The sequence below is a fragment of the Ranitomeya imitator genome, chromosome 6 (assembly GCF_032444005.1).
Source record: "Ranitomeya imitator isolate aRanImi1 chromosome 6, aRanImi1.pri, whole genome shotgun sequence".
NCBI classification, from domain to species: Eukaryota; Metazoa; Chordata; class Amphibia; order Anura; family Dendrobatidae; genus Ranitomeya; species Ranitomeya imitator.
In genome coordinates, this window is record NC_091287.1 from 29,647,385 (window position 1) to 29,662,789 (window position 15,405).

At 48.1% G+C, this 15,405-nt stretch overlaps 1 protein-coding gene across 4 annotated transcripts in view; it reads left to right on the forward strand.

The window, feature by feature from the left end:
• SGCE (sarcoglycan epsilon) overlaps window positions 1–15,405 on the forward strand; it is a 112,740-nt gene that overhangs the window by 35,681 nt on the left and 61,654 nt on the right. For all 4 annotated transcript variants that reach the window (XM_069729382.1, XM_069729381.1, XM_069729383.1 and 1 more), the window contains exon 2: window positions 11,662–11,784. In XM_069729382.1, coding sequence (XP_069585483.1) covers window positions 11,662–11,784 — 123 coding nt within the window. The remainder of the gene's footprint in view (window positions 1–11,661; window positions 11,785–15,405) is intronic.

The window sequence follows — 15,405 nt, forward strand, 5'->3', positions numbered from 1 at the left end:
CCTGTGCCTGCATGGCGTTTGCAGGTCACGTTGCCGGCTACACAGCAGGGGAACAGCTGGCGTTGCTGAACCCCACTAACACATTGGCTGGTGTTTTTCTCTGTGCAGCTAGCACTTCCGGGCAAAAACTAGCGGTGTTTGAGCCCAGGGTCAGCAGGAGGAGGAAAGGAGCAGAGTGTAGGCCGAAGCCTGCACTGGTGGCAGCTTTTGTTCTGTTGTGCCAGCGTGGCTTGTGCTGGACACGTTGCCGACTACACAGCAGGGGAACAGCTGGCGGTGCTGAACCCCACTGACACATCACCTAGTGTTTTTTTCTGTGTAGACAACACTTCCAGGTGGCAACTGACAGTGTTGAAACCCAGGGAATCAAAGAGGAGCAGAGTGTAGGCCGAAGCCTGCAGTGGAGCAAGTTGAAAGGGAACCTTTAACCCCCCCCCCCAGGCATTTGTTGCTGAAAGAGCCATCTTGTACAGCAGTAATACTGCACATGGAAAATGGTGGCTCCGAAAATTATGCTCCTTGCAAACGCTGAAGTACACACTCATATAATGTGTCCCCTCACACCGTCAAACCATCCCGGAAGTGGGACTTTCCTTTGTAATGTGACACAGCACAGCCGTCATTCCAACCCCCTTGGTGCCGGGCACCACCTCCTCAACGTTGTTTGGTTCTGTCACGGAGCCCGCACTGTAATGTTATCCCTTGGCCATGCACAGTTAGCGGTGCCCGTCTTCTGACATCATGTAGGTGTCAGGCTGGCAGTGCCTGTGCGTCCAAGCTGCCCGAGATCCAACCTTGCAGTGTCATCTAATGTAGTCCCACTGCGGGCCAGGGATCCATGGGCATGCGCAGTGCATATCATCGCCTCTCACTCACCTCCTTCCTGCTTCTTCAGACTGTGCGGCGTCACGGCCGTGGCATGCTATTAGGGATCAGCTGACGCCGCCTAGTCTGAAGAAGCGTGAAGAAGGGGAGTGAGAGGCTAGTATATGCACTGCGCATGGCCATGGATACCAGGCCCACTGTGGGATCACATTAGACGACACTGCGAGGTGTGATTTCGGGCAGCGTGGACGCACAGGCGCAGCCAGGACGACAACAAATGATGTCAGAGGACGGGCAGCGCAAACTGTGCATGGCCAAGGGATAACATAACAGCGCAGGGTCCATGACGGAATCAAACAACGCTAAGGAGGCAGCGCACGGTGCCAAGGGGGTAGCAATGACGGCTGTGCTGTGTCACATTGCAAAGGAAAGTCCCACCTCCGGGACGGTTGGACGGTGTGAGGGGACACATTACATGAGTGTGTAGTTCAGCGTTTGCAAGGAGCATAATTTCAAGAGCGACCTTTCCCTTGTGCAGTATTAGTGCTGCACATGGTGGCTCTTTCAGTAACAAACGCCTAGGGGGGGGGGGACAGGTCCCCTTACATTTTAGTTGTGCCAGCGTGGCGGTCGCATGACACGTTGCCGGATACACAGCTGGGGATCAGCTGACGTTACTGAACCCCAATAACAGAGGAGCGACTGTTGACTGTGCACACAGCACTTCCAGGCACCAACTGGCGGTGTTAGAGCCCAGGGACAGCAGGAGGAGCAGATTGGAGGTATTGCCGCACACACAGCTGGGGATCAGCTGACGTTACTGAACCCCAATAACAGAGGAGCGACTGTTGACTGTGCACACAGCACTTCCAGGCACCAACTGGCGGTGTTAGAGCCCAGGGACAGCAGGAGGAGCAGAGGAACAGAGTGTAGGCCGAAGCCTGATTGGAGCAAGTTGAAAGGAAACCTTTAACCCCCCCCCCCAAGACGTTTGTAGCTGAAAGAGCCATGTTGTGCAGCACTAAGGATGCAAAAGGAAAAGGTTGCTCTTTTAACTATGCTCCTTGCAAACACCGAAGTAAACACTAAAAATGTGTCCCTTTATACCGTTAAACCGTTCCGGAGGTGCGAATTTCCTTCGTAATGGGACACAGCACAGCTGTCATTCCTATCCCCTTGATGCCGTGCGCTGCCTCCTCAGCGTTGTTTTAAGCTGCCACGGAGCCTGCGCTGTTCTGTTAGCCCTTGGCCATGCCCAATTAGCGCTGCCTGTCTTCTGACATAATTTGGTGTCAGGCTGTCAGTGCCTGTGCGTCCACGCTGCTCCAGATCCCACCTCGCAGTCTCATCTAACGTAATCCCACTGCGGGCCTTGGAACCATGGGCATGCACAGTGCATAACCTCGACTCTCACTCCCCTCCTTCCCTCTTCTTCAGACTGTGCGGTGTCACGGCCGTGGCATGCTAGGGATCAGCTGACGGCGCACAGTCTAAAGAAGGCGGAGGGAAATGAGCGAGAGCCCGAGGGGAAGATATGCACTGCGCATGCCCATGGATCCCAGGCCCGCAGTGTGACTCAATCAGAAGACACTGCGAGGCGGGATCTCGGGCACCGCGGCCGCACAGGCGCAGCCAGCCTGACACCAAATTATGTCAGAAGACAGGCAGCGCAAATAGGGCATGCCCAAGGGATAACAGAACAGCGCAGGCTCCGTGACAGCTTAAAACAACGCTGAGGAGGCAGCGCATGGCACCAAGGGGGTAGGAATGACGGCTGTGCTGCGTCACATTACGAAGGAAAGTCCCAGCTCCGGGACGGTATAACGGTATCAGTGAACACATTTTATAAGTGTTAAGTTCTGCGTGTGCAAAGAGCTAAAAAAAAAGAGCTACCTTTTCCTTGTGCAGCATTACTGCTGCACAAGATGGCTCTTTCAGTAACAAACGACGGGGGGGGGGGGGGGGGGACAGGTTCCCTTACATTTAGGTTGTTGTGCCAGCGTGGCGGTCGCAGGACACATTGCCGGCTACACAGCTGGGGATCAGCTGACGTTACTGAAACCCAATAACACTGGGTCGTATGTTTTTACTGTGCAGCCTGCACTTCTGAGCCGCAACTGGCGGTGTTGGAGCCCAGGAATAGCAGTTCAGGTGGTAGAAAGATGAACACAGCAGAGACCTGGATGACACCCAATTACTTAATCAGGCAGAGGAGTGGCAAATTCCTGCGAGATCCAGGCCTGGTTCATTTTCAGGAAAGTAAGCCGGTCAACGTTATCGGAGGATAGTCGCATGCGACGGTCTGTTAGTACACCACCTGCGGCACTAAAGACACGTTCCGATAAGACACTAGCCGCAGGGCAAGCCAGCACCTCCAATGCATACTGGCTTAGCTCTGGCCATGTATCCAGCTTAGAGACCCAAAACTTGAACGGGGAAGAGCCGTCTGGGAGTACAGTAAGAGGGCAAGCCATGTAGTCTGTCACCATCTGACGGAACCGTTGCCTCCTGCTGACTGGAGCCGCCGGTGATGGTGTAGACATTTGGGGCGGGCACACAAAAGTGTGCCAGAGTTGTGCCATACTGGGCTTGCCTTGGGCAGAGGCACTGCTTCTGCTCCCTCTTTGGGCAGAGCCTCCCCCACTGCCTCGACGCACTGAGCTGCTTTGTAAAGCACTAGCAGCACTCCTCTCAGTTGGACAGGAGAAGATGATGGAATTCACCAGTGTGTCGTGGTACTCCCGCAATTTACGCTCCCGGGTCAACGCAGGGATGAGGTTTTGGACGTTGTCCCGGTAGCGAGGATCGAGGAGGGTGAACACCCAATAATCAGGCATGTTGAGAATGTGGTCGATGCGGCGGTCGTTTCTCAGGCACTGCAGCATGAAATCCACCATGTGCTGCAGAGTGCCAACCGGCCCAGAAACGCTGTCCCCTGCTTGAGACATGATCTCTGCCCGCTCGTCATCACCCCACCCTCGCTGTACACACTGACCACTGGACAATTGTGTCGCTCCCTCCTCTGGACGGAGCTCTTCCTCCTCCATTGACTCCTCCTCATCCTCCTCACAAATTGGCCCCTGCGTACCCCTTTGTGAGGAACCACGTGGCGCTGACTCTCCAGAAGCTGATGGAAAAGGTGACTCCTCATCCTCCACCTCTTCCACCACATCATCCCTTAACCCTTGCAAAGTTTGCTGAAGCAGGCAGATAAGGGGGACAGTCATGCTGACTAGTGCATCATCTGCACTTGCCATCCGCGTGGAATAATCAAAAGGACGCAAAACCTGGCAGACGTCCTTCATAGTGGCCCACTCTGTGGTTGTGAAGTCTGATCGGCGCTGACTGCGACTTCTTTGCGCCTGATGCAGCTGGTACTCCATAACTGCTTGCTGCTGCTCACACAACCGCTCCAACATATGTAACGTGGAATTCCACCGGGTAGGTAGGTCACATATGATGCGGTGTTCCGGAAGGCGGAATCGGCGCTGCAGAGCAGCAATGCGGGATCTGGCCAAGCTGGAACGCCGCAAGTGAGCACACTCTAGGCGGACCTTGTGCAGCAGGGCATCAAGATCCGGATAGTCCCTCAGAAAACTCTGCACAACCAAATTGAGCACATGTGCCAGACATGGGATGTGAGTGAGGTTGCCAAGGGCCAAAGCTGCCACCAGATTTCGGCCATTGTCACACACTACCATGCCTGGCTGGAGATTCGCTGGCAGTAACCACACATCGCTCTCCTGCTTTATGGCATTCCAGAGCTCCTGCGCTGTGTGGCTTCGATGCCCCAATGAAACTAGTTTCAAGACGGCCTGCTGACGTTTGGCCACGGCTGTGCTCATGTCGGTCATAGGTAAACGTTCACGGGTCCATGTGGGGGTGGACTGTGACGGATCCTGCAGAGAGGAATCAGAGGAACTGGTGTAAGAGGAGGAGTCGATGCGTACAGACTGGATTCCTGCAATCCTTGGAGTGGGCAGGACACGTCCTGCGCCACTCGCACGATCTGTACCTGGCTCAACAACATTAACCCAATGGGCAGTGAGGGAAACATATCGCCCCTGTCCATGCTGACTGGTCCACGCATCGGTGGTGAGGTGGACCTTGCTACTGACGGCGTTCAGTAGCGCATGTTTTATGTTTGCCTCAACATGCCTGTGCAGGGCAGGGACAGCCTGCCTGCTGAAGTAAAAGCGGCTGGGCACCTTGTACTGTGGGACTGCCAATGCCATCAAGTCACGGAAGCTGTCAGTCTCCACCAGCCTGAACGAGAGCATTTCCAGGGACAACAGTTTGGCAATGCCTGCATTCAGAGCCTGTGCTCGGGGGTGGTTGGCCGAGAATGCCCGCCTTTTCTCCCATGCCTGTACTACCGATGGCTGTAGAGTAGACTGGGAGTGTGAGGATGACTGGGAAGGTGGTGCTGTGGGTGGAATTACACAAGGTCTCTGGGAGGAAGCCAAACCAGCTGTGCGTGAGCTGGAGGAAGAGGCAACACGAGCTGAAGAGGTGGTAGCTGCCGCTGTTGGTTGGCCTACATCTTCAGTGTGTTTCTGTAACTCCACCGCGTGCCTGGTCCGCACATGTTTCCACATATTTGTGGTATTGAGGTTGCTGACATTTTTCCCTCTTTTTACTTTATGATGACACAGCTTGCATTTGACAAAACAAATGTCATCTGCAACTGTGTCAAAAAAGGACCAGGCACTGCAAGTCTTGGGAGCGCCCTTTTTGGCTTTGGAAAGAGACAGGCTCCTAACGGGTGCCAAAGAGGAGGCTACAGGCTCCGCAGTCTTCCCCCTCCCTCTCCCTCTTTGGCCCGTAAGAGGAAGCTCTTCCTCTGAGCTGCTCCCACCACCTTCCTGTTCCTCACGCCACGATGGGTCAAGGACCTCATCATCTCCACTACCCTCTGCCACCAACTGCTCCTCCTGGGTAGTCTCAGCAGCACAGTACGCACGAGAAAGCGGCACCTGAGTTTCATCATCAGATGCGTACTGCGCTGTGGTCACCGGAGGCACTGGCCCACCTGCCTCTTCAGAGTCAGAGAGAAAAAGGTGTTGGGCATCACTGCACACTGCCTCTTCTTCCATTTCTCCAATGCTGCTTGGCTGGCCCCCTGTTTCCAAGCCAAGAGATTCAGAGAACAGAAGTAGAGACGGCTCCTGTCCTGGGCTCTCTGACTGCCTGGCCAATTTGGCAGGTGGTGAAGAGACAGATGGCTGCTCTCCAGTGCTCTGTGCCTGAGAGGATGTGGCACTAACTGAAGTCGATGCCGAGGCGTTAGCTGCCATCCACCCGACAACGGCTTCAATTTGGTCTTCACGCAGCAGCGGTGCACGGCGCTCTCCGACAAAGCTGCGCATGAAGGACTGTTCCCTGCTGAAACTGAGTGACGACGAGTCACCGGCGCCCGCAGCAGGCACAGAATCACCACGTCCTCTCCCTGCTCCTCTCCCTGCTCCGCGCCCACGCCCACGTGCCTTACTCCCTGCCCTCTTCATCTTGGTTGACAGATAAAGATAAGCAGAAAAGTACTAAGGCCTTAGTGTGCTTATTCCTGTAATGCTCCTCCTAACAGGTGTAAGAAACACTAATGTTGTAAATTGTGGACTAAACTTTATTATTTTTCAAATGTGGCCTACACAAGTGTAAGTTGTGTTTGGTGAACTTAACCTTTTTTTTGGTGCAGATCGGGCTACAGAGCTAGTTTAAATCACACGGAGACCGTGCAGACAGCCGTAAACGGCGCTGCAAGGCCAAGAAACCCTCCTCTAGGTTATCCTATATAGTGTTTTTCCACTATTTAGCTGGATACAAGTGGAAAGACACTAATAGGAATTTTTTTTTTCAAATTTTAAACTGGCTGCACTATTTGAAAAAAAGGAAATTGTTTTTCAAGGTATGAGGCAGTAACGCACCCTGAGCTGAATCCAACCGGCTATGGCTGCACACAGACTACAGGGCGAGCTGGGCTCACACGGAGACCGTGCAGACAGCCGTAAACGGCGCTGCAAGGCCAAAAAACCCTCCTCTAGGTTATCCTATATAGTGTTTTTCCACTATTTAGCTGGATACGAGTGGAAAGACACTAATAGGAATTTTTTTTTTCAAATTTTAAACAGGCTGCACTATTTGAAAAAAAGGAAAATTTTTCTCAAGGTATGAGCCAGTAACGAACCCTGAGCTGAATCCAACCGGCTATGGCTGCACACAGACTACAGGGCGAGCTGGGCTCACACGGAGACCGTGCAGACAGCCGTAAACGGCGCTGCAAGGCCAAAAAACCCTCCTCTAGGTTATCCTATATAGTGTTTTTCCACTATTTAGCTGGATACGAGTGGAAAGACACTAATAGGAATTTTTTTTTTCAAATTTTAAACAGGCTGCACTATTTGAAAAAAAGGAAAATTTTTCTCAAGGTATGAGCCAGTAACGAACCCTGAGCTGAATCCAACCGGCTATGGCTGCACACAGACTACAGGGCGAGCTGGGCTCACACGGAGACCGTGCAGACAGCCGTAAACGGCGCTGCAAGGCCAAAAAACCCTCCTCTAGGTTATCCTATATAGTGTTTTTCCACTATTTAGCTGGATACGAGTGGAAAGACACTAATAGGAATTTTTTTTTTCAAATTTTAAACAGGCTGCACTATTTGAAAAAAAGGAAAATTTTTCTCAAGGTATGAGCCAGTAACGAACCCTGAGCTGAATCCAACCGGCTATGGCTGCACACAGACTACAGGGCGAGCTGGGCTCACACGGAGACCGTGCAGACAGCCGTAAACGGCGCTGCAAGGCCCAAAAACCCCCCTCTAGGTTATCCTATGTAGTGTTTTTCCACAATAGAGCTGGAGACTGGTGGAAAAACACTAATAGGAAATTTGAGAAAAAATGTGCAGCAGGCTGCACTAAGAGCAAAAAAGAACAACTGTGTGAGGCAGTGTGAACCCCCCCTGAGCTGAATACAACCGGGTATATGGCTGCACACAGACTACAGAGTGAGCTGCACACACACACACACAGAGACCTTGCAGAACGCTGTTAAAACAGCGCTGCAAGGCAAGAGCAAGGTGAACAGTGAAGAACACACAGCGTTTTGCTAAATTAGCCTTTGGAAAGGAAAATAAAGCAATTAGCTAGCTCAACTGGCCCTCAGTTAGAACACAGCGTCCTGTCCCTAACTGAAATCACAGCAGAGTGAGCGCAAAATGGCGGCAGCGCTTTTTTATAGTGCAGAGTGACATCATTTCAGCAGCCAATCCAAGCCTTGCCAGTACTTACATGCCCACCATGCTAAACAGGATGTGCCCACACTTTCATTCATTCCTCATTGGCTGCTGCGTTCAATTTGAATTCTGGGAACTTCCGATTCCGGTATCCGATACGCGGGAAGTATCGGAATTCAGTATCGGAATTCCGATACCGCAAATATCGGCCGATACCCGATACTTGCGGTATCGGAATGCTCAACACTAGTCCTCACTATGGGGCCTCTAGTAAATGTCCCATGAAAGCGGCTCTTGTGTTCTTTGCCATTTACAAACCATTAACAGAACTGAGCCATCAAATCTGGATGAAAATGACTGTAAATAGAAAAGACAAAGGGGCCTTGTGCTCCCGCCTGTGGGATAAAGGGCATTTCTGGGGACCCTGAGGAACTCCATAATATAAGAGAAAGCTTCGAGCCGTGATACAACATAGCAAGAAACGCCCTTAGTCATTACTGATGGGGACTTTCTAACATCATGGACCCTGATTTAGGTTGGTTGTCACAGATAACAATCAGGTTTTCATTTGCCAAAAAATTCCAATAATATGCAGAGTCCGGGCTCTGAGAATATGAGAATGTACAATGCACCACGAGAAGATCCCGGGGATCAGAGATAATGGAAATACAGAGAAATAACCACTTGTTCTTAAACTGAAGGACAGACGATGTATTACATCTATCTATTATCTGTTCGTCTATCTATCATCTATTATCTATCATCTAGCTATCATCTATCTATCATCTATTATCTATCATCTATCTATTATCTATCTATTATCTGTTTGTCTATCTATCATCTATTAATCATCTATTATCTATTTATTATCTATCTATCTATCTATCCATCTATTATCTATTATCTATCTACTGTATCTATCTTATCTTTCTATCATCTATTATCTACATATTATCGATCATCTATCTATCTATTATCTATGTATGTATCTATCTATCTATCTATTATCTATCTATTATCTATCTATTTATCATCTATTATCTATCTATTCTAGGGGTCTCAGACACACAGCTGCAGGCTGCAGTCCCTCAAGCAATGTTTTCCAGACAGAGGTGGGCTAGGCCAAGCGACAGAGGGATATGGGCCATCATTCTGTATGTAGGGAGGCTGTAAAGTCATCTTACTGTATGTAGGGGGCTGTGTGGCCATTATACAGTGTCTAGAGGAGCTATAGGCCATAATTCTGTATGTAGTAAGGCTGTAGGGTCTTCTTACTGTATGCAGGGGGCTGTGGGGCCATTATACAGTTTATAGAGGAGCTATAGGCCATCATTCTGTATGTAGGGAGGCTGCAGGGTCTTCTTACTGCATGTAAGGGGCTGTGTGGCCATTATACAGTGTATAGAGGAGCTATAGGCCACCATTTTGTATGTTGGGAGGCTGTACGGTTTTCTTACTGTATGTAGGTGGCTGTGTGGCCATTATACAGTGTATAGAGGAGCTATAGGCCATAATTCTTTATGTAGGGAGGCTGTATGGTCTTACTATATGTAGGGGGCTGTGTGGCCATTATACAGTGTATAAAGGAGCTATAGGCCATCATTCTGTATGTAGGGAGGTTGTAGGGTCTTCTTACTGTATGTAGGGGGCTGTAGGGCCATTATACAGTGTATAGAGGAGCTATAGGCCATCACTGTATGTAGGGAGGCTGTAGAGTCATCTTACTGTATGTAGGGGGCTGTGGGGCCATTATACAGTGTATAGAGGAGCTATAGGCTATCATTCTGTATGTAGGGAGGCTGTAGAGTCATCTTACTGTATGTAGGGGGCTGTGTGGCCATTGTACAGTGTATAGAGGAGCTATAGGTCATCACTCTGTATGTAGGGAGGCTGTAAGGTCTTCTTACTGTAATTACTGTATATGGGGGCTGTGTGGCCATTATACAGCGTATAGAGGAGCTATAGGCCATCATTCTGTATGTAGGGAGGCTGTAGGGTCTTCTTACTGTATGTAGGTGGCTGTGTGGCCATTATACAGTGTATAGAGGAGCTATAGGCCATCATTCTGTATGTAGGAAGGCTGTAGGGTCTTCTTACTGTATGTAGGGGCTGTGTGGCCATTATACAGTGTATAGAGGAGCTATAGGCCATCACTCTGTATGTAGGGAGGCTGCAGGGTCTTCTTACTGTATGTAGGGGCTGTGTGGCCATTATACAGTGTATAGAGGAGCTATAGGCCATCACTCTGTATGTAGGGAGGCTGTAGGGTCTTCTTACTGTATGTAGGTGGCTGTGTGGCAATTATACAGTGTATAGAGGAGCTATAGGCCATCACTCTGTATGTAGGGAGGCTGTAGGGTCTTCTTACTGTATGTAGGTGGCTGTGTGGCCATTATACAGTGTATAGAGGAGCTATAGGCCATCATTCTGTATGTAGGGAGGCTGCAGGGTCTTCTTACTGTATGCAGGTGGCTGTGTGGCCATTATACAGTGTATAGAGGAGCTATAGGCCATCACTCTGTATGTAGGGAGGCTGTAGGGTCTTCTTACTGTATGTAGGTGGCTGTGTGGCCATTATACAGTGTATAGAGGAGCTATAGGCCATCATTCTGTATGTAGGGAGGCTGCAGGGTCTTCTTACTGTATGTAGGTGGCTGTGTGGCCATTATACAGTGTATAGAGGAGCTATAGGCCATCACTCTGTATGTAGGGAGGCTGTAGGGTCTTCTTACTGTATGTAGGGGGCTGTGTGGCCATTATACAGTGTATAGAGGAGCTATAGGCCATCACTCTGTATGTAGGGAGGCTGTAGGGTCTTCTTACTGTATGTAGGGGGCTGTGTGGCCATTATACAGTGTATAGAGGAGCTATAGGCCATCACTCTGTATGTAGGGAGGCTGTAGGGTCTTCTTACTGTATGTAGGGGGCTGTGTGGTCATTATACAGTGTATAGAGGAGCTCTATGACCATCATACTACACATAGGAGGCTGTGGGGCTGCAGTACACTAGGTGTTGCATTGTGACACCACGACGTAGCAGCGAGAGCGAACTTTGGCCATGTGGCCTCTGTAGTGCGGTGCAGAACCAGCCTAAAATTACCAATGCAGCCCACGCCCTACCAGGATTTGTCTTAGTGGCCCCATTTTTGTCTGAGACCCCTGGTCTAATCTCTCACTGTGTTCATCCCTCTCATACACATTAATGTTTGCATCCCTATAGTAAATCTTGCATATATAAAACTCCTACTGGACTATTAAAAATATCTTCATCCAGTGCAAAGTTGTCTTAGGCCCAGAGTGATTAAAAGAGACAACAACAAAGAAAATGTCTTTGTTCCCATGACAACCCTTCCTGTCCCAACCAGTAGGAATCCAGCTTCGACTGTTCTAGAACAGGTGATTAAATGAAGGAGGACGACCAATTGTTTGATTTTTAGCCTAAAGATTACAACTAACATCGTGCCGTACTTCTCAGTGTTATTATGGGTGTTATGCCACAATTGAGGTTTAACTTTGACGCCTCCATTGTGTTTTTTTAATTATCGCCCTCTAATAACATAAGGGGAGGATAGAGGACTGACTTTACTGTATGTTCTGATTTCTAGTGGTCACCATCCTGTCCAAAGTGCACTCGGATCGGAACATTTATCCTTCTTCGGGGGTCCTGTTTGTTCATGTTCTGGAAAGAGAATACTACAAGGGAGAATTCCCTCCTTATCCAAAACCAGGTATGGAAACAAATGTCACAAGGGCTGAAATATTACTGCTAGCACCTAAGGTATATAAAAATCAGGGAATGTGTGAGGTCCTGGTAATTTTAGGTATATGTTTGGGCTCACAGGGTTAATTTTTATGTGAGTAAACATACTCGACGGCACAGTAGATAGGACCCCCACGACTGAGACCACTCTGAGACACACATACACCTGAAGCCACCAATTAAACACTGCTATTAATCACATATAAACACATATAGGAAATACACACATAAATATGCATATACATTCCCTGACAGAAGTTATGTCGCTTATCCATGTTATGTAAATAAAAGCTTATAACCTGACGTTAAATTCATCCATTGGTTGTATAAATTATTCTTTTGAAAGCTGAAACCCTCCAAAATGTGGTTTAGGTTAAGAAAATAAATTGGCATCAATGTAGAAATATTGATCAATTAATGGACACAGAATGGTCAGATTTTGGCAAGACAAAAGTTTTGTCACCTGGTCATATAACGCACCCAATCCTAGTTTACATCCTCACCTGTGCTTAGTAAATGATCGGTTAATTAGTGTGTGTGTGTGTGTGTGTATAAAATGAAACCCATCACCCCAGACATTCACTTGAACTGCAACTTGAGCTCTGACAACATGCCAAAAATCCACCCTGTGACCAAAGCCTGGATTATCAAGAGGCTGAAGACCAGATCCACTGCAGAGGTGGCTGGCACCTTTAATGTGTCTCAGCGTCAAGTACAACGAATTAAAAAAAGATTTGAAGAGACTGGAGATGTGTTTGCCAAGCCCAGGTCCGGCAGACCCCGCAAGACAACTGCTCAGGAGGAATGTTTGTTGGTTAGAAAATCCAAAGCAAGCCCCTCTTCCACTGCAGCAGAGCTCCAACAGGCCTGGTCAGGTACGGACTGGGGCTGAAATTTAGCCCCGGCATTTGAAATCACACAGGCCCATGGTGTCCCCGTCTCCAAGCACCAGATGGGATATATTTCTAATATTACCCCTGATGGAGGAAAGGAAGAATTTCTACAAGACCAATATTTCTATTGATACCGGTGGCCTGCTGGGGTAAGTGAAGGAGTCTGCAACTTTGTGCTCCTTCACAACTCTTGACAGTATGGGTGTCTTGAGAATACTAATTCTGTTAATAACATTGCAGACAAGGTGGCCCATGACCAGACAGGCCCTTCTGGCATTTGCCAGACTTGCCAAATGGCCAGTCCGGCCCTGGGCCTGGTCACCTCAAGTCCCTGTGTCAACTAGAACAGTTTGTAGGATTCTGTCTCGAAATGGCCTCCATGGTCGAGTCAGTGCCCAGAAGCCAGCACTAAACAAAAGGCAAATAAAAAACCGTGTGGCATTTGCAAAGTCCCACAGCCTGCTAAACAGATGGACGCTGGAAAAGTTTCAGAAGGTGGATTTCTGTGATGAATCTTCAGTAGAATTACACCACAGCCGCCGCAAATACTGCAGGAGACCTACTGGAGCCCGAATGGATGCAAAATACACCCAGAAAACAGTTAAATTTGGTGGTGGAAAGATCATGGTCTGGGGTTACATTCAGTATGGGGGTGTGCAAAACATTTGCAAGGTTTAAGGCAATAATAGTAGCCTAAAATATCAAGAAGTATTAGCTACCTCTTATATTCCAAATCATAAAAGGGGTCAAATTCTGCAGCAGGATGGTGCTCCATCTCATACATCCATCTCTGCAACAAAGTACCTCCAGGCAAAAAAGATCAAGGTGCTCAAGGACTGGCCAGCCCAGTCACCAGACATGAACATCATTGAGCATGTTTGGGGTAGGATGAAAGAGGAAGCTGGGAAGACAAAACCAAAGAATCTAGATGAGCTCTGGGAGGCATGTAAGACGGCATTCTTTGCTATTCCTGATGACTTCATTAATAAATTGTATGAATCATTGTTGAACCGCATGAATGCCGTCCTTCAAGCTCATGGAAGTCACACAACATATTAAATATGACTCTAATAGCACCACAACTTCATTCACCAATGTTATGCAACATATATTTGTATTTTAAGTTAATTATTTGTTTGAATATCACATTACATCTGACCATTCTGTGTCCATTAACTGATCAGTATTTCTGCATTGATGCCAATTTATTTTCTTAACCTAAACCACATTTCGGAGGGTTTCAGCTTTCAAAAGAATAATTTATACAACCAATGGATGAATTTAATGTCAGGTTATAAGCTTTTTTTTACATAACATGGATAAGCGACATAACTTCTGTCAGGGAGTGTATACATTAGGCACAAATATACACAATACAAACACATACACATTCACAATTCTACACACACATATAAATATCACATATTCATTATGCTCACATATGCAAATTACACAAGCTTATACCGTATATACTCGAGTATAAGCCGACCCCACTAATTTTGCCACAAAAGACTGGGAAAACTTAATGACTCGAATATAAGCCTAGGGTGGGAAATGCAGCAGCTACCGGTAAATGTCAAAAGTAAAAATAGATACCAATAAAAGTAAAATTAATTGAGACATCAGTAGGTTAAGTGTTTTTGAATATCCATATTGAATCAGGAGCCCCATATAATGCTCCATAAAGTTTGATGGGCCCCATAAGATGCTCCATATTAAAATATGCCCCATATAATCCTGCATAAAGGGTAATAAGAACCCCATAAGATGCTCAATACAGTCACTGCCCCTTATAGTGCTGCACAAATGTTATGGCCCCATAAGATGCTCCATACAGTCACTTGCCCCATATGCTGTGGCTGTGATTAAAAAAAAAATCACATACTCACCTCTCCGTCGCTCAGGCACTTTTACCTGCTCCTCGTTCGGGTGCGGCTCCGTCCTTAGCACTGACGTTCAGCAGAGGGCGCACACTGACAACGTCACCGCGCCCTCTGACCTGAGCGTCACAGCCAGAGGACGCTGATGACGGAGCCGCACTGGAGCGAGGAGCAGGTAAATATCGCGCTGCACTCCCCCTCCCCTTATACTTACCTGCTCCTGGCACGGCCCCAGCTTCTCCCGGCGCTGCATATTCTTCCTGTATTGGGTGGTCACCGTTACCGCTCATTACAGTAATGAATATGCGGCTCCACCTCTGTGGGAGGTGGAGCCGCATATTCATTACTGTAATGAGAGGTACCATGTGACTGCTCAGTACAGGAAGAATATGCAGCGCTGGAAGAAGCAGGGACGCACAAAGACCGCGCCAGGAGTAGGTAAGTATAATTAGACAGCTGAAAATCTCGGCTTATACTCGAGTATATACGGTACATTGTACACACATGACACAAGCATACACATAGTACACACATGACACAAGCATACAGTATACATTGTACACATGACAAGCATATACATATTATGCAGATATTCAGTTTACACATTCAGAATTCTTCACACACATACACACACACACACACACACACATTATCTCATTCATAGGGTTTTTGACTTGTTGACATGGGTCAGCGTGTTAGGGTATGGGTTGGAATTGATGGATGTATGTCTACCTTTAACCTTAAAAAGTCTGATATCGTGAAAATGCACATATACATTATACACACATATAAACTTTATGTAAACATACATATAGC